This window comes from Numida meleagris, chromosome 11, assembly GCF_002078875.1.
Source record: "Numida meleagris isolate 19003 breed g44 Domestic line chromosome 11, NumMel1.0, whole genome shotgun sequence".
Lineage (NCBI taxonomy): Eukaryota > Metazoa > Chordata > Aves > Galliformes > Numididae > Numida > Numida meleagris.
In genome coordinates, this window is record NC_034419.1 from 7,058,393 (window position 1) to 7,078,102 (window position 19,710).

General features: G+C 37.6%; 2 protein-coding genes across 6 annotated transcripts; one reads left to right on the forward strand and one right to left on the reverse strand.

Annotated features, from left to right (window-relative positions):
- CHDH (choline dehydrogenase) lies at positions 1,380-19,062 on the reverse strand. Of its 3 annotated transcripts, XM_021409358.1 has the most exons (9): positions 17,663-17,762; positions 13,360-13,527; positions 11,925-12,732; positions 11,350-11,501; positions 10,684-10,813; positions 9,868-10,002; positions 7,271-7,413; positions 6,442-6,544; positions 1,380-5,992 (listed from the first exon to the last, which is right to left on the reverse strand). In XM_021409358.1, the coding sequence occupies exons 3-9, from the start codon at positions 12,676-12,678 to the stop codon at positions 5,574-5,576; spliced, it is 1,836 nt and encodes a 611-aa protein (XP_021265033.1). In that variant the 5' UTR covers positions 12,679-12,732; positions 13,360-13,527; positions 17,663-17,762; the 3' UTR covers positions 1,380-5,573. The 3 variants fall into 3 exon arrangements, with proteins under 3 accessions (XP_021265033.1, XP_021265032.1, XP_021265034.1); XM_021409357.1 differs by lacking the exon at positions 13,360-13,527 and having other exon boundaries at positions 17,663-19,062; XM_021409359.1 differs by lacking the exons at positions 13,360-13,527; positions 17,663-17,762 and adding an exon at positions 13,052-13,088.
- LOC110404746 lies at positions 14,301-19,317 on the forward strand. Of its 3 annotated transcripts, XM_021409361.1 has the most exons (4): positions 14,301-14,562; positions 17,022-17,106; positions 17,203-17,911; positions 19,062-19,317. In XM_021409361.1, exons 2-4 carry the CDS (start codon positions 17,029-17,031, stop codon positions 19,289-19,291), a joined length of 1,017 nt encoding a protein of 338 aa, XP_021265036.1. In that variant the 5' UTR covers positions 14,301-14,562; positions 17,022-17,028; the 3' UTR covers positions 19,292-19,317. The 3 variants fall into 3 exon arrangements, 2 of the variants coding, with proteins under 2 accessions (XP_021265036.1, XP_021265035.1); XR_002442474.1 differs by lacking the exon at positions 17,203-17,911 and having other exon boundaries at positions 17,022-17,171; positions 19,062-19,168; XM_021409360.1 differs by lacking the exon at positions 14,301-14,562 and having other exon boundaries at positions 16,367-17,106.

The window sequence follows — 19,710 nt, forward strand, 5'->3', positions numbered from 1 at the left end:
TTCAAACCTGCCTCCTGATTTCTTTTCTTAATGCTCTTCTAAAACATGGTTTGTCATGCTCTACCTGTTAGAGATCATTGGAAAAAGAAGTTATATAAAGAATACTCCGTCATATGTAACACCAGTTTACATAGGAAAATATCATTCAGATAGTCTGTTTTATGACTATCACGTTAAGGGCAAAATATACTGGAATAATTGCATTCTTACTAATGCACTTGCAACCAGGTTAAAGTAGAATTAGATAAGATAGTTTGCTAAAAATTATATAGTAGAAATTATTGTAAATGAATTGTAATATACAATGATTTGTATTTGTAAAGAGATGTTCTATATTTTGTAATTATTGTACCGTAATTGAACTGCAGCAATATTTATGGACCCTAATTATTGTAACTCTCCACAGAATTCTAGATATGAGTATTTTTACTTGGAATATATAGAACTATAGCATAAATATTTAAATAGAGCCACCTCTCATTGTAAATCTTTTTGGGATAAAGTGTCAAGTTTGAACTTGACAACACTTTTTTTTTTTTAACATAACAGTGTCAAATGAATCTCTCTGTGTAAGGGATGCACAGTTGACCATTTGCAGTCTTATACTTGGAAAGGTAAAAGATTTCAAATTATTTTAACATTTTGATTGAAAAATAAGCTGTAATTTTATTTTTGTACTAATCCCATGCTACTGAAATATTAAAATCATTAAAAAATTGGCAAGTTCATGCCAGGGTACTACTGGTCATGGAACAGTTTATTTTGACAAAGTACATTACCTATGTACCCTACTTTGATAGAAAGCATCTAGGGCAGAAACTGTTTCATAGGTAAATGAAAGTGCTTTACTTCAGTACTGCTTACTCTGCTTAGAAAAAGAAATATGATTAAATGATTCTTCACAGAACCAAAAAAATCAATTATATAAAGAGTATACTACTTTATTGCCTCTACCTTTCTGTTTTATGTGTACAATTTAAAGATTTATTTTTATGCAATCAAAAGAGGGCTGAGATATTGTTCACAATGCAGTAAAACCCTGAAATGACTTTGAGGCTAATACAACCTTGGAGGAAAATCAAAAAATACTGAAAGCTACTGTCTATTTTGTTAGCACTGGATAACAATGACTTGTTCTAACAAGTTATATTATCAGGTTTTACCTGTAGTTCATATGCTAGATAGCAATCCAGTTCACATTTTTACAAATGTGATGTTTAAAACATGTCAATAAACATTTTGTACATAATGACAATTTCCTATGAATAGCTTACAGACTTCCTCTGGAATCATTCTTATTTCAAATGCCAGGATAAGAACTTAAAGGTTTGTAAATTCTTTCTTGACCTAAATCATTTTGTATTAAAACAAATGCAAAATGTTCTTCAAAATAAAACTGTGTAATAATTTTATTATACTTGGGACTCCTTTTACTAACAGTTTTTCAGCAGGAAGCTCCAAAGGTTAAATTCTGTTTGCACCATTTGGAGAATGGGCAGGAACACATGGAATTTGATAACCAATCTACAGTATTATAGTGCACAAGTTCTTTATGAATAATTGCTGTTAACCAGGAAGGAGAAAAGTGATTAGAGCATCTGTTTGAAAAAGGGCTGTATTCCTGAGGACACTCTAGGGGATTCATGCTCCCAGAGGTGTACATCTATGGAAGCAATCAGGCAAATCTGACTAAAATCCCTTAAAATGTGAGGACTAAATCTGTTGTGCTTATTTGTCACTTGTGTGGGTTACCCACTTCAGTCATTTTGTCACCCATCTCAGCTTACAGAAGCAAAGTTTAGGATACCAAAATAAAGCTTTCAGATTTTATTTCACAGAAATAACAGTGGGAAAGGCACTCTTGAGGGCAGATATACTATTTTATGAGAAAACAGTCCTTACAAACATAAATGATGGAGGAAATTCAGCTACAAGCCATGTTCTATATAGTTAATGGTGTAACTATAGATAGAATACCCATTCCATTTTACCACAGAAGTGTAAAGAAAAAAGAGTAAGCCATATATATGCACAATTATATGGTAACTGGCAGCCTTAGAATGCTGCAAATGAAAGTGATCTCAACAATTAATGCATTTATCATGATTTCCCAGATCTGTTTACATACCAGTATAATGGCAGAAAGCATCATAGTTGCCCATTAGCAAGGAGTTAAGTACAGCTAAGTGAACTATATTCACTTAAAAATTGTACCAAGTATATTCATATTTGAACATTGTCCTTTCTTTGGAGGTTGGATGACAGAACAATACAGACTAAAAGATAGAATACTGTAATAAGATGCTTGTGTTGTCTCTGCAGTAACTTTTTAGCTATTAGTAAGATGCATAAATGTTTTTTTCTCCCAAAAATCCACATTACATAACTATTATTTTAATAAGATGTATAAATAATATGTTTCTTTCACAGAAAATATCTATTGGAAGCCCACTATTTACTTCCCCAGTGTTTATATAGCTGCCTTAGTTGTAAGTAATTGAAGTCATACACTTGGAAAGTAATTTAAGCTGGAGAAACACCAGAAGTTCTGGTGTACAAAATCTTGAGTGTCCTTAAATTAAACAAAATACAGCTTTATAAATACTGCTATTTTCTGCCGCTTTTAATAGCACTTCTCATACTAAAGCAATTTGAACTGAGATCCATGTACAAAAAGAAATGAGTTTGGTCACTTTTCTTTCTTAATCTTATTGTCCCCAGCCAGACACATCCAGCTGTCTCCGAAGCACCGGCAGCAAGCTGTTACCGTGGAAGTGCTGGTGCTGTCACTCAGTACCATTGCTGGGTCAAGCCAGGCTGGCAGGTCTAGTAACTTGCAAATTCTTACATCAAACAGCTTTTACAGTGAACTCTGTCATCTGGTTATTTATAGAAAAAATAATATCTGAATAGAAATGGAAATAATATTTGTTTATTCTCCATATGATTTTGTTAAGTAAGTAAAATTCTGGGACCACCAGCCTGCGATCTGCATCATTCAGCAAGGTGTATAGATGGCTAATGTTTAACTTGCAGGCTCCCCCTGCTCCACAAAGCAGTTAGAACATTATGTATCTGTTCTAAGTATCTCTTAGCAGACTGAACTCTGCTAAGAGTAAGAACAATTTTAACAGAAATTCAATCCCAGCAGACAGATACAGTGCGGGAGAATCTAATGGCTGCTTGATGCTACCTAAAGATTATCGCAGGGCGACAACGTTTTCAAATACCTGAAGAATTTCCTTAGGACTGCATCAAAGGAAATGCATAAAGGAGCCATGAAGTTCTGTAGCAGTGAAGTCTAAATTAATAAGGCAACTACAGCTTCACCGCAATGAAAAAAATCTTCAAATGTTTAGAAGGGGAATAATTTGCAAGGACTATATGTTTAGAATGGTGAGAAAAGATGATGATGGTTCAGAACAAATGCCTGCTTGTCTGATTACACAATGCAGCAATAATGTGTACCTTGATTGTAAAATGCAGCAAGACACATGAAGATAAGACACATGCGATTTTATGTTTAGCTGACCTTGCTATTTCCTAATCTCTTAGAACTTGACATAATGGTAGATGATAGCTCTGTGTGTTCAAGTAATAAGTTATGTAATACAGTGACTAGTTAATCCTCTGCAGTTGCATAATAACAATTCCCATGCTACATGTTTAGAATGGAAACCCATGTTGTGAATCTGCAAATGCAGGAACTTCAGTGTTACATCTTTCCAAATCGCTGCTTCTCTCAACTGCACAGGACCCTGGTAAGTCTCATCACTGTATATTATTCTGAACATCCCTAATAGTTTGTATTGTAAATGACACTAAGATACAGTGAATCTCTTTAAGTGAATATCTCAGATAGATAGGTGCTCAAGAAAAGCTATTAGTTGCTATAAAAATGGCACACTATACATAATTCATGCTCTCCCTAAAGGCACAGCTGTGTCAGGTGAATTGTCTTACTAATACAGCCAATCAATCACCTCTGACTTAAAAGATTCTTTTTGTTCCCCACATTCCAGGCAGATACAGAACGTACATAGAAAGGGTTTACCTGCTTCCTTTGGGAGTGACGTTCACTTCTATGCTCTTCCATCTTAAGAATTTTTGTTTATTCTTTATACAGATACTCTGATCAATTAAAGCCTTTCTCTCAGCTAGCAGCAGGGCTTCCAACCATTGCTTTGCAGCAGCACCAGGTAGAAAAATCTGCCCTAAACATCTGCAGTTGTCCCTCTAGCCAACATCTGAGTCAGCAGCTTTTTTTATTATTTTTTTTTTCAGTCTGCTCAAATGGTGTAAAATTCCACTTTTCCTGGAAAAAAAAGTTGATTCTGTTCACGAGAAGTACTGAGCAACCTGAAGCTACAGAAGCATTTGCTTTATAATTCAACAGCTACTTAGTCCAAAGTTATTTTGGAATACTTAACAAATCCATACAATTGAATGAATTCAATTCCAGCTAATGAATTCAATTTCTTTAGTTGTATTATTTTTGTTTGTTTATTTTTCAGTTCATCACCAGTAAGTTAGACATACACAGAAAACAGCCATGAAGACCATGTATTTGCTTGACATATCTGAAGAGAGTAAAAGATTTAAGTCCTAACTGAAGTATAGCATTGGTTTACTGAGTAAGTCATTTGCCTTTGAATTCAAAAAGATCTCCCCTCATATAATTGAGATCTTATTTCATGCAGTTATTTTGAGTGAACTTCCATTTTAAAGCTACCTCAGCTATAAATATTTTTAATGAATTTTGACTGATAGTCCAGCACTATTGAGTATCTTTTTCATGCACTCATCTTTGAGCAAAGATCAGTAACTTTATGGAAATTAGTGGGAGTGTGGACCCCTTACTGTGGTACAAGATAAAGCAGCACAACTAAATGAGCTTAAATTGCAAACTGAATTCTACTGTGTTTCTTGAAAAATCAAAAAAAAAAAAAGCAAGGGGAATGCCCCATTTTCTAATGCATTTTTATAATTATCAGTTCTGGTTCTGCATTTATTAGAAAAAAATAGTTTTTGATAAATGTAGTGTGTGTCTTTGTTCCTAAATGCTATATAGTTAAGACTGCTAAGTATGGTAAAGTGTAACTTTTTAGTAAGGATTTGTAAATTATCCGTTCTTCTCATAAAAAAACACACACCTGACAAATTCTGGACATGTAGGTGTCTCTCCTATGAATTCTGATACTTACTACTTTTGCCTGTAAGTACATAAATGCTTACATTTACTTTGCAGAATGTGGGAATTACTGAGTAGCTGTTATCCTGGATAATATACTCAAAACAGTAAAAATTCTTCCTTTAAATAATAAGACATATCATAAAGACTTTCAAAATAACACACATTAATCTCTTCCTGTCTAACTAAAATAAACAGCTTAAGCCAACTAATTTAAGAAAAGATTAGATAATCCTATATAACAGAATGGACCAAATGAATAGCTGCTTTATTATGATAAGTTGTTTTCCATGGCATTTATTTTGTTGGCACTTCTAATGTGAGATACAAACACGCAGATGAAAAACTAAGTGGCAAAAACGTGAAAGGATGACAACACTGTTTATCGTTGTCTTTCCAAGGTCTTGGGCTTATATACAGGAACATTTTTCTCCTGAAGTGACGGGAGCCCCTTAATTATATCTGCAGCTTTCTCTGCTATCATAATAGTAGGGGCATTCAAATTCCCACTGACTATACTGGGCATTATTGAAGCATCTACTACTCTCAAATTTTCAACACCAATTACTTTTGTTTGGGGATCAACTACAGCAGTGCTATCTGAAGGCTGACCCATTTTACAAGTGCAAGAGGGATGATAAGCACTATCAGTCTTCCGTCTTATGAAGGCATCTATTTCTTTGTCAGACTGAACATCGTTTCCTGGTTGAATTTCAGGCCCACGGAATTTTTCAAAAGCTTTCTGAGCAAAGATCTCTCTGGTCAACTTGACACACTGGCGGAATTCCCAAATATCTCTTTCTGCATGGAGAGAAGATAAGAGGGCTCTAAGTACACTCTTACATAACAGAAAAAAAGAAAATAGCATAAAAGAGAGAAGGGTAGGGGGAAGTCTCTCACTTATTGCTGAATGCCAAAATAGAACATTTTAAAAAAATCACATAGATTTATACTCACTATGAGCAAAATAGCTACATATATCGCATGCGCTCACTAGGAAATAGGTGAGCTCTGAAGAGTTGCTCTTTATTTTGCTATACCCACTGTCTCTGACTGCACTCCAGGAAGGAATTCTTCAGATATGCACAGTTCTTTGGACAGTGGCCTCTTCGATATTATCTGACTTTAAAAAAAATATATAACAATGCACCAACCATCACTTCTGAACTGATGTTGAGTAGATGTGAAAATCTGGTACCGTACCAGGCAGGAAATAAGTTGTTATCAGATAGTGGAGAAGCTGCTTTTACCTGCTGACAAGTAGTTAGGCTCAATGATAGGATGGTCCTTTGGGTCTGTACTCTTCAGTTTCAGCCAGCCCACACTTCCACTCCTCATGGGTCCTACGTGGACCTGCAATACCCACCCTATACTCATGACAAAATCTCACCAGATGCATTTCCAAATTTAGAACATTTTACTTATTTTTCAGTTTGGAGAGACTTTGCAAATTAAATATTATATTCCATAAGGGAGATAGAATATATCTGCCTTTTCAACTTACAGCTGTTTTTCTAAATTTAAAATACAACCATTCCAATTTAGCAGTAGAACAGCATTCTAATGCAATCAGATCATATTACTATAATCACTGAAGAGATCAGCAAGAAGAACATGTATATTCAGGAACAGTTCCTCACCATTAGCACAGATTTTTGGATCAAAGTCACATTTTAAAAAGGAGGCTGGATTTGTGCCAATAAATAAATGAGTGGCTTCATATATTTTTGCTTAAACCTCTGCCTAAACTGCAGTGGAAGGAGGAACACCTTGGTTTAGTTTTGTACAACACCTAGCACAACAGTGTCCTAATGAACAGTACTTCGGCACTTCAATAGTGCAATTACTTAAACACATTTACAGAGATAAAAAACAACATAATTTTAGTAGCAATATCAAAATATCAAAATATCAAATATCACTGACTTTTTTCCCAGTGCAGGAGGTTAAGCCAACTCTCTGTGCTGAAAAAGGTATTTCACAGTGTACAGCCAAATTATAAATGACCACATTAAAAGATCAATCTACTTCCTATACGGACTACAGAACATTACTGGAATATGTTCTTAAAAAACTCACCTGGTAAGCTTCCATTGTGGAGGCAACTCGACCATGATCAATCACTTGAGAAGGGAGAAAGTGGAACTGAATGTCAGGGTGAGGAACTCCTGGCTGACTTCGGATAAACCCACCAGATTCTAAGTGGGAAGTGGCTCCCAAACCTAGAGAGTGAAATTGAGAGATAAAATGCCATTACAAGATCTCAGAAAGGCAAGAAACTTACTTCTTTTTAACTTGTTTTACTACAGATAATAGGTCACTCCGAAAGTAATGCCTCCTATTTATTTCCATGGAAACTACAATGGATACAAAGAGTGCAATAACACTGTTTTATAGAGCAAATTTTCAGCTATGAAACACTGTTTTTCAATATGTAGCCATCACCATTAGCAATACTTTTTCACCAGTCATGAACAGGAGCCTGCATGCCATGCTCATAGAAATCTGCACCAGCAGAGGTGACCCATTGTTTCACAACTGATATGATGGTATAATTGCTAGGAAAATGTTGCCCATGCAGTCCATCTTTCATCAGCCCGAACAGATGGAAGTCAGAAGGTGCCAAATCTGGACTATATGGAGAGTGTGGTAGGACAGTCCAGTCAAAACTGGTAATGTGTTCCACTGTCGTCAGACTGGTATGGGGCCTGTCATTATTGTGTTGCAAAAGAAAGTTGTCTTCTCTGGCCTTGCTCTGGAAGTTCAAGTCTTCAGCTTAGCCAACATCATGATATAGCAGTCAAAGATGGTTTGTCTGTGTTCCAGGAAATCCATAAAGATCATCCAAAATACACTGCACAACACTTTACCCACTGAGAGCTGCATCCTGAACGTTTTATTCAATGGGGAGTTCACATGTTGCCACTTCATGGACTGTTGTTTTGACTCCACCTCACAGTGGTGACACAGCATCTTGTCATTGGTAGCTGTGATCCAGGAAACTGTCACCTTCAGCCATGTATTGGTTCAGTAGGACCTGACAAAATTGCATGTGGTGTTCTTTCTGTTCCTGTGTGAGCATTCATGGGACCCACCTGGCACAAACTTTCTGGCATTCCAATATTGCCACCTTTGTTTTCAATGCATTGCAGCCAATATTCAGCTCTGTACACCGTTCCCTGTTTGTAATCTGTTGATTCATACAGATGAGCTGATTGAAATGCTCTTCATTTCATGGTGTGACAGCTGAGCATGGCTGTCTAGAACATGGCTCGTCTTTCACACTGTTGTTGCCACTGCTAAAACGCACCACCTACCACCTCACTGTGCTAATGTCCACTGTTCGGTCTCCATAAACATTAAGCAAGCATTGATGAATGCCAGTGAGTGCCATTTTTTCTACATAGAGGAATTCAATTACATATCTTTGCTTCTTTTCATTTTGTCAGACTGCCCCTCTGCTGTCACGGCAACAGAATGTCACAGGATATTGGTGGGAAGGTTCAATGTCTACTGTCATAACACCAATCTGCCTCTGATGTCATGGGCCAACATCATCAAACAGGAGGTATTACTTTCAGAGCAGCCCTCACAATTCATATATATAGTAAAAGTTGCAAAGAATACAAACATTTTAGGAACAGCTTGCAGTGTAAACAATATGAATCACTTTCACCAGCTTCTTAATCACTAGGTAAATGCAATTCTGTATAACTTTGGAAATTCCAGTTATTTGTCAGTGGGATGTTGCAGTTATCGCAGTATAACTGGCAGAAGCACTGCCTGCAGCCTAACTCCAGAGGCAGATTCAGTATTGAGACTGCCAGATGTGGAGGGAACCAGCTGCAGCATCCTGATATCTTTGCACTGTATGCTCCAAGAGAAGAAGCATAGCTATCCCATCAGTCACAGGTAATAGGCAAAGACATCCACAGTGCCTACCCTGAAGGGGAAAGATGAAGAGACTACAATGTCCTTCATATTATGTTATTTTCAGATCCATTTAAAACCATGATTCATCCCTCCGTGACCATTACTTCCACCATAAAATGCCACACATACACAGCATAAGTCATCACCTTGGGCCAGCTACTAACATCATGATTCAGCAAGAGATGAAGGCTTTGAGTTTGGTCAAACTATTTTAATGATTTCAAGGATTACTTGGATAGATTCTTTTTAAAGTCTGGATTATTAGAAAATAAAGCTGGACTATTATAAAATGAGAGTGTCATTTTTAACAAAAGTTACTCTGAGGGATTCTACAGCAAAATAATTATTTTGTGACAAGAATAAGGAAAAATAAATTCAGTTCACAGCATATTTTTAACTATGCAATATCTACTTTTAAATAAACTTCTTTCCTCTTTTTTTTTTCCCCAACAGCTTTTCTTGGTGCCACGAAGATTTAAAAGTTAATTTTCTTAAAGTGGAGATACAAATGTGTTAAATAACACTTTATAAAAACCTCTCTTGATACCTAAGACATAATAACTGCTTTAAAATACTCTGATTTATGAGAAAGTAATCTTTCAGGCCCTTTGCAAGATCCAGTTCTTTTAAAGGACGTGAAATAATTTTATATGAAGGATCCCAGACTTAGAAATTCACAGATAAAAAGCTTTAATGATTCTGAAGCAATCAGTGGTAAGAGAATTGAATACTTTGTTTCATACCTGTAAACTTCCAAAGCCATTCTAGACCAATCCTCACCATATTAACTGGCTTCTGTGCACTATATAAAGTAATAGGTTTCGTGCACTTGTGCTGGACATACACTTCTAAATGATCTTGAAGGTTCTGGCCTACTCCTGATTAAAAGATTAAAAAGGGTCAAGAAGGAGAAGAAAGGAAAAAGAAAACAAAATTATTTCACTTAGAACAATTATACTCAAAATTTGCTACCAGAAAACAGCATAAATGAAAACTAACCCAACCTCTTCCAAGGTCAGTGATGACTAGGACCAAGACCATGAGCCATATCATCAGCCTTTTGCTCATGTCATAATCAGGTTTTAAATGAACATAAAAAAACTAGAACAAAAATAGTAAGTTAAATGGCAGATGTATCATTTTTTCTAAAATTACCACATTTGACTGCTGAATATAGTATTAGATTTTCTAGTTTAAAGAAATTCATGTTGTTCTTTCCATCTTTTAATATATACAACAACGAAAATTGATACAAGCTCTTGTGGATCTAAACCCCTCATCCAAAATTCTAATAATTATAAGTATGCAGCTTTACTTTAAAGCCACTTGGTAGCATTTTTCAGAAAGGTGTTTTCTGCTATCAAACATAGCGGAGAAACTGTAGGGGGGCATTGCTCAGTTCTAAAATCAATGCATGTTTCCACTGATTTGTAACACTGCTGATTTCAGTCCATATGACCTGACATAAAGCCAACCAAAATTCATGGATTTGTTCAATTTAATAGACTTTGAATTGAATCCTTAGGAGGATACAAGGTTGAAAGAAATAATAAAATTACCAGGAAGGTGGCATACAACAGGGATCCCCAGTTTTTTTAAATCATCTGCATTGCCAATCCCAGACAACATAAGTAGCTGTGGAGAATTTATGGCACCTCCACTTAAAATAACTTCTTTACTGGCGAAAGCCTAAAATGAAATGAACAGAAAAGTCCTAACGTTATTAAGCTTGAGCTGAATGTAAGTGAGCTTCTATTCAGATACAATTCTGACTGAGATTAGACACCCCACCCTCACATTTTTCTTACTCCAAATATATTACTATCTTACTAGAGGTTTCTTTAAGGAGAAACGATCAAGCTTTCAATATGAGCAGACAAGCCATAACTTGATATTGTGCAAGAGAGTTGTGTAACGTTCTGAGCTGGAACAGACACTGGATACTATCTCTGTACGTTGTAGGGTGCTGGTATTTCAGAAAAACAATTCTGAAAATACTGTGACTCTGAAGTGGAGATAATTTCTAAATTAATACAACTGAAGTATCATCTACTGTAAGTAACTCACAAAGAATCATACACTGGTAGATACAACAAGATTTCTGAAAAGCTGACATTTTACAAAGTAGAGCATCACTTGTAATATATACATACTTGTTTTATTTATTAATTTATAACTTTTGCTTTGTATAATGTCTTTCATACCAGAAAATAAAAATCTCGTACCTTTTTACTCTGTCCATTCTTCACATACTCAACACCAATGCATTTTGTTCCTTGAAACAAGATTTTTGTTACAAGTGTTTTCTCGGTAACTGACAAATTTGGGCGTGATATAGCTGGATGAAGGTAAGCACTAGCTGTGCTCCATCTTTTACCTGCAATGTATACTTAAATTAAAAACCAAAATAGTTGTACTAAGTTTTCTTCAATATTCTCACCAATACCTATCAATATGTTTATACAAGAAAAGCATTTTTCTATAGTGTTCAAAGCAAATATTATTTGATATGTAATAACTAGATATTTTAACATAACAAACTTCACAATGACATTCTGAAAATCTGTTCTCCCAAATTTAACTCAAGATCTGCATGCCAATACATTTGCAAATGAAATACACTCTAGACTGACAGCAAACTGCTGTGAAATGAGTAGGTGAAATTGAGAGTTTGGTAGCTGTTTGTCAATCCAAACAACCAAATAGCATTCAGTGCAGATTATGTCTGTATTCTAAAATTATCTCTGTACTTCTGGTGGGTCAGAAACACAAATTCCTCAAGGAAGCCTTTATAATTTACCTTGGTGTACGGTCATGTCCATCCAGCCAAATCCTTCTTGTTGATAGCCATTCATATCATCTGTGAAGGGATACCCAGCTTGCTGGGTTGCATCCAGGAATGCTTGATGAAGAGGATGGTTTGTTCTCCCTCTCGACACATGCAGAGGTCCTTTTCCACCTCTATACTGATCTGAGCCCAGTTCGTGTGTTTGTGCCTTCTTAAAATAGGGCAGGCAATGATCATAGTCCCATCCTATAGCCCCTTCTCTGCTCCACCGATTATAATCTTCCGCATGCCCACGAATATATACCATTGCATTGAGAGAAGAGGAACCACCCCACACTCTTCCTCGGGGCCAGTACATAATTCTGTTATCCATATGCTTTTGTGAAGTCGTATGATAATACCAGTTATATTTCTCATCACAGAGGTTATAAGTTAATGCAGCAGGCATATGAATCTTCCACAGTAGTCTTTTACTACCTAAAAGGGTGTCTTTAGGGCCGGCTTCCAAAAGCAGTACAGTACTGTGAGGGTCTTCAGTCAGCCTGTTGGCTAACACGCACCCTGCTGATCCAGCTCCAACGACGACATAATTATAAGAGTTTGCCTTTTCAGAACTAAGCTGAGACAATGCACGTGAGATTTTTAATTGTTGTTCCTTGATGCCCCACGTGTTCCTTAATAGGCGTGCTTTAAACAGAGCTCCTGTTACTTTGTGCATCTGATTCATAGGACTGCAATATTTAACTCCACTGATTAAGCAGGACATCTTAACTAATAACACTACTCTTGCAGAACTTTAAAAAAAATCCAGCGTTTTGCCCTAGGAAAAACAACAAAAAAGTCAAAATTAAAATGTAATCATTAGTACAGTGTATAACCTCTAGCATTTTTCAGGTAAAAATTCTGTACTTTGCTCATTCTCACTATTCAAAAGTTTAACTACAATGCCAATAAGACAGTAAACATTTACTCTGAAGCTTGCTGGTTTTTTTTAATGCACTACACAAACCAGTTGAGTGACATACTACTTTGTATTATATGCAGTCTGATTGTGATCTGCTTCTGGTTCATGAGATAAACACCTGAAGCACATCGTCAAGTATTTGCCAAAACCATGAAGGATGGAAACCTTTGCTTACCTGGTAGTCTCTCTTTATCTGCTGCTAGTGAATAAGAATTTAAGAAAAACAACAATCTCATAAATTCCCCTAAAAGTTTGTGAGTCAGTAGTATTGCACAGTCAATTTATAACCATGGAAAAGATTCAGCTGGAAATACAGAAATTACTGTTTTTGAAGAATGTCTCCTAAAGTAGGTAAAGGCAACACTTGTACATCTGTGGCTTTCTCCCTTATAACTAAACCCAGATCCTGCAAGAGTGCTCTGAATACAGCTACGGTGTGATACCACCAGGTCCTGAGGCTTGGTAGGAATGGCAATTATTTACCTTCAGAAAAGCCTGTTGACCTTGCAAACAACACAGGTTTAGCTGTGTGCTCAGGCAGTTCAGGTACAGGGACTACATGCAAGATTTTCATGGCTCATTTTTATCTTGTAAGTACTGGCACTGTTTGAAGAGTGTTTCTCTTGCTTTCTCCCTTTAAAACCATTACTCCTGTACAAACAATGAGTAAAAACAGTTAGATATCCTAGGCTTGTAAAAACTAATTGTTCCTGGCCCATGGCTCCTAAAGATTTGCTGGAGGTTCTACAGACAGCAACCTATGCAGAAGCTAATATCCTCTAATGTATTGCCACCTGAAAAAGGTAGGCGAGATTGCTCCTGGAAATACATTCAACACTATATTTTCTTCATGAAATCTATTCTTTTTTTCCAAAGGAATTAGGTTGTTAATGTTGATTTTCATACATTGAAGTTTCATAGTTATCCAGTATTTCATATTAACCCTGTATTTTGGAAAATATCTATTTATCTTCACCAAGCCAAGCCAAACCAAACCAAACATGAAAACATGACTTTTGCTGAAATAATCAGCTTTTTCTTCTTAAAGGTGGAACAGAACTCTATTCCTTTTGTGAAGTGAAACTCTAAAGTTTCTGTGAGAGATACCTCCTCTCAAGTTTGTGAAAGCACACACAAGCCCAGGATCTGGAGCAAAATTAGATGCAGTCTCTAAGAAATGTTAAAAAATCTTCCATAAAGAACCATATTTATTTACAATGTAATATATGATATCAATTACTTTTTTTTTTTCCTCAGGTAAGTGTGAGAATAAGCTTTATTTTTTTCTCTAGGAAAGCTTCTAATAGGCTGTACAAATCCTGACATTTTTAGAACGTGAATGTGAACGCACTTCTACATGTGAAAACAGTTTAGCCTAGCAGGAAAAAAAAAAAAAAAAAAGCATGCAGGAGATAGGTCTAAACCAAGAGTTCACACACCTGATTCTCACATGACTAATTTCAAATGGATCCCAGCTGAAGGTAGGAGGCATCTTTTACAGGTGGAGAATATTAAAAGAATTATTGCAAGGGAGGAGACTGGTGATTTCTTGCGTTACAGCAGAGGAAGATAGAAAGGTTTCATGTGTTTTGATTTATTTGTAATGAAGATGGTTACATTTCTAAGAAGATGTGACTGACTTAGAGAACTGGCAGATTGTAGATTTTATTGTTTCAGGAAAATCAGGTATTTTACAAGGGATTTTACTACAATATGGGCCTAGGCACTGATAATCTGGGAAAAATGCTTTGTCCCTATATAATGAGATATTTTTCTTTTTCTTTCTTTTCTGTTTTTTTATTTTATTTTATTTTTTCTAGGGGAGTTTCATTATGAGGTAAAGTTTTGAACTTTCCTGAAGAAGCAGAATTCCTCTGATGTTGATGTTTACTAATTAGGCAGGAAGAAGAGTTTCCAGATTCTGGAACAAATATTAGCCTACTGATTTTGGCATAAAATCTATCATACCATTAAATATTATTGTGCCTCCTAACCAGACTGCTGGCTACCAGCCATGACCTACTTAGTTGTTGGTGATAAGAAGGGCAGACTGTGCAGAATCCCTGGAATCGCATTCAGTTAGAGTTACTCTGCCTCAGAGACCTGAGGGTAGTGCCCAGAGGCTGTAGTTCTGTGGTTTTATACAGCACAAGCAGCAGCTTTTGAGTTCCTGAAGATGTTAGCTCAAATGATGTTCCAAAGGCAACACTGATATTACAGTACTGTTTCTGTCCTGCCTAATGCTAGGACACTATTACTGAAGTGTAGACCCTTTTGAAAGCTAACTAGTTGAGAGGCTCTCATATGTGCATACTTTGAAACTCACAGAGCAATTCAAACTTACGCTGACGGGGTCATTGCTTTCTGAAACTAGAACATGATGATACTTTGCTCTCTAATAATCTGTGCAGCTGTCTGTGAGTACACAGTTTTATCATTGCTTAAATTCTTTTACAGTCTTGGGGAATTTTGCAGGAGTCTTTGAACAGAATAACATCAGAAAAATTTAATCTAGTAAGTCATTTTTCTAAACTTTCCCTTAGTTTTAACCTGCTCTTTTGAAGGGGAAAATTTACTGCCCATGTCATCTTCCTAAAATCAGTTATTTCAACAAAAGTAGGTTTTGGTTGGCTTCCTGCCTGTAACTGCAAAAATTAAGTTGTTATCTGAGTAGGTACAATTGTCTGAAGCTCTGAGAATTGCTGGGCATGCTGAGTATAAAATTTACGCAGGACTGAACTTAATGGCCAGCTCTATTAAATATTGTGGTGGCTATGCCAAAGTAAAACATGTAGAAATAGGAAGGTTTAAAAAGCTTGATTCTAATGAAATGCTCTGTAACTGCCACCAACAAAACATTGTCTTTTGGCCCTTACTGGATATTACTGGAAGACTTTATCTGGGTTCTGGCATATCATGACTCTTTTATGTTCATAAGTAATAAAAGGTTCCTTATCAGTCAGCAAACAGCTCTGCAGGAATGCATAAAGCAACATAAAATACATTCATTTATTGCACCAGAGCTTCAAAATTTGAACTCACTTGAAAAAATTGTATGTATTTTACAGGTAGATACTGTTGAAAGAGCTTATAGACTGTGTTCTTATGGGAATAAAGAGGATAACCTCAGCATGAAAACTTTATTGCTACAATGTAAGCACAGCATATTTAATCATACACTAGGTGGCTAAAAGTGGGTGAGTTCTTAAGTTAGGTGACTGGGGCTCATCATTGTAACACATCTCTCAATGCAGTATTTGGGGTTATGTGTGAAGAGAGATTTTTCTAAAGGATGGTTAAAAAGTGACCATCTCTTTTATTTTTTTCCTGCAGCTTTTGAAAAAGGAGAGGGCGAGGGAAAAAGAAAAAGAAAGAAGCTGCACAGGTTGTTTAATGATTAAATCAACTTGCCTTCTCTGCAAGAAAGTTAGCAAAAATAGTTGAGGTGTGTCTGGAACCTAACTCCTAGAACTTTAGATTTAAAGGACTCTCAGTCCACAACAAAGAGAAGAGGCTAGGTACCTTGCTTGCATGGCAAGGCATATTGAAAAATGGACGGTAACAAAGTGGCTTTGTAGGTGGATGGGGTGGCTAATTTATAGGAGGCTGAACTACCAGCCAGGAAAGCAAAATGGAATGTTCCGCTGAAGTTATCGAAGCAGTGTTTTGAATCTACTCCATCACATAAATCCATCACTATATTCATCACATCTATATTTACATGTTATTTCATGTTTTCCTTTATGCCTTTTCTTTTTCGTTAATGAACTTACTAAAATGGAACAGGAGTAGCAGAGTACCATAGGAGATAATGAGACTGTTTTCCCTTGAGGAGAGTGTATAGGAAGAAGTCAGTCAACAGTATTTAAGTGACTTTGAGAATCAGTGTGCAGGTGAAACATGAATTTCCGTGCTTTAAAGCTCTGAGGTGCAGTGGTCAACTCTCAGGCCATTTTGTTTTAATATAAATCCGACATACATAGTTGGATACATACTTCAGTATTAATGCACAGTTCTTACATGATCCACACGCTCATCTCCGCACATGGGCCTCCTGCCTGAATGCCAGCTAACTCCGGACAGATACTGAAACTAAAAGGAAACTCTCACTGGCTGATATTCTACTCCTGCTTCTGTTTTACTAGGGCCAAAATGACCGCATGCCCTCTGGCAGAGGCAGTGTCCCTCAGCTGGAGATGTCCAGCAGCGCAGACCTGGTGCCTGGGAGCAGTGAGGCATTTCCTGGCTGTCACCCTTCACTGGCCCCACGCGTGAAGGTGCGATGAACCCCTCAGGTAAAGCAACTCCCCCTTTTTTTCATTGCAGGCTGCGTGCAACGTTTCAATTCATCTGCTGTGGAATTATCTCGGACTAGCTTTGCCTTCAGTCTTCCTAGTAACTCTGAGTTCATCCGCCTACAGAAGTGGTGGGAGAAGCTCAGTTTCTGCAGCTGGAACCAGTCAGGCTGATGTACCTCGCCCTGCCCTGCGGACAAATTTCGCTGCAGGCCTGGGGTGCGCCACGGCCATGCCCTGGGGGCAAGCACAACCGCTCAGCCCCGCAGAGCTCTTTCCACCCTCACAGGGAAGGCTGGTGGCGGGGCCTGCTCCGTTCCGCGGACGGGGCAACTCGGGGCCGTGTTTACCACGGAGCCGCCCGTATGGAGGTCTGCCACCGGGCCCCCACCCCCGCCTGTTTCGGCCCCGCTCCCTCTGCCGTCCACCCCCGGCCCTTCCTCCTCGTGTCTCCCCGGTGCTCCCGTTCGGAGCCTCTCGTCCCCACTCACGCTGTTCCTGCGGCGGAGGCGGGCTGGGCGCTGTGAGGAGCGGGGCCGAGGCCGGATCCCGTCACAGCCCCCGGCCCCGCGCAGGGGGAGCGGCCTGTGGGGAGGCGGCCTGCAGCTGCCCGCGGGAACGTTGGGCTCTTCGCCCTCCGAGGGAAGTGTGTCTGGGGAACTCGGCGCTGTTTCGAAACAGAACGAGCAGCTGCGGGGCGAAGTTCGCCTCACGCGCCCTCAGAAGTTGTACTGAAATGGGTAAGAGCGAGGTGTACGTGCGGGCGTCTGGAGAGCAGGAGAATCTCACTTCAAAGGTGTCAGCAGGCCATCTTTGCCTGCACACCTAATAGAATCGAAGACCTGCTTGTGAATCTTTCCCTATATTCCGTGGCCTTAAGATGAGATTTGGGAATTCTGCACAGTTTAAATAACAATGTCATCTTTCAATAGGTGAATATGTGTTGTAGAAGTTTTCTTGGTTTCTGTGAGGTAATGAATTTAGCTACCAGCAGATATGCTATGATGAACAAAAGTACTTTTAATAGACTAAATCCTTGCAGATTTTGGGCATGCAGACATGCCATTAACACTAAGTACTACTATTTCTAAACCTATTGGAGCTTTCTTGGTATTTTTATCCCATAACTTTCCAAGCATCAGTACCTGCACTCAAGCAATGGCAGTGTCTCTTTCTAACCAGCACTTTTGACTTGCCCCCTACTAAAGCACAAACACTGCTAGGTCATCAGCTGCCATCTGCAGGGTGTATGGTGCACAGTTATAGCAGAAATCCATTTAATCAGTTATTAAATTAAAACACCACTCGGGAAGTTTGTGGAATCCAAATGTAACTGTCTGTAAAGCAGAGAAATGAATTTTACAGCAAGTAGTCCTGGGCTTGAGTATTTAATACTGCTTTATGAGTGTCAGAAGTATGAAGTACTTCAAAAAACACAGAAGCAATGGTAATTTTCTGTTAAATCATAATACACTGAAAGCATAGTCGTCTAAGTTCTCCTAAACTAGTATAGTAAGAAACATTATTCCACTGATACAGAATCAACAGAGATGACTAGCAAACACAGGAGACAGTGTAAGAACTGTGGTTATTCTCAAAAGTGCTGAACTCCACTGTTAGGATACATTGCTTCGCTTATACAGATTATATTCTTAGTTTTTAATATAGTTTTTAAACAAAATTCATTTGGTCAGAATGAGATTAATCAGTGATTATTAACTCTTTTTGGTGATTATTAACTCTTTTGCATTACCTTTTAGCAAAATTTCTCTTCTAGATACGGACATTAGAAATGCACACTTCAGTAATTCATTAACAGGGGACAGCTTTTTCAGCTATGCAAGACTTGTTTCAAAGTGTTGTTTCTTTTTTTTTTCCTTTTTGCCCCAGAAATCCTCACAATCAATTCAGTTGCAAGATTTTTGTGTTTTTTCCTTTCTGCTCCACTTGTGGTTGCATGCATTATTACTGTGGTTGCTTATATCATTACAGAGGTAAGAATTCCCACTTCTTTTGAACTTCAGTGTTCCTGTAATTATGTGCCAATTGATGTTTCATGTTATATTAAGTGTTTTAATAGTATTAATACACTATGGTTATGGTTGCAAATATGGATTTGAAGCTTGGTTTGATGGTGATGGGATCCTTTGTTACAGAAGATAAAACAAGAAATAGAACTTTTATAACTAAGGTTTAGTTATAAGGAGAAAAAGCCTCTATGGCTGTTTGTGCTGGCTATGTAAAAGAAATCCTATTCTTCAGGGTTGTCATGAGTGGAAAAAAACAACACTATACTGCCCTCACAAGAGAGAAGCTAGAATATATTTACTGACATAATATAATGTAGTGCTTTAACGGTGACTTAAGATTCAAGATGTCTGGATACACTTGATTATTTACTGTGCAGAGGGTAGAGTTAAACATAAACCTACAGGAGGTCCTCCTGTTGAGCCATGAGGTTCAGAGTGGACCCTTCCTTTCTAAACTCCTTGAACCGTGGAGGTAAGGAGCCTAAGTGTGGCTGAATCCACTCCTAGTC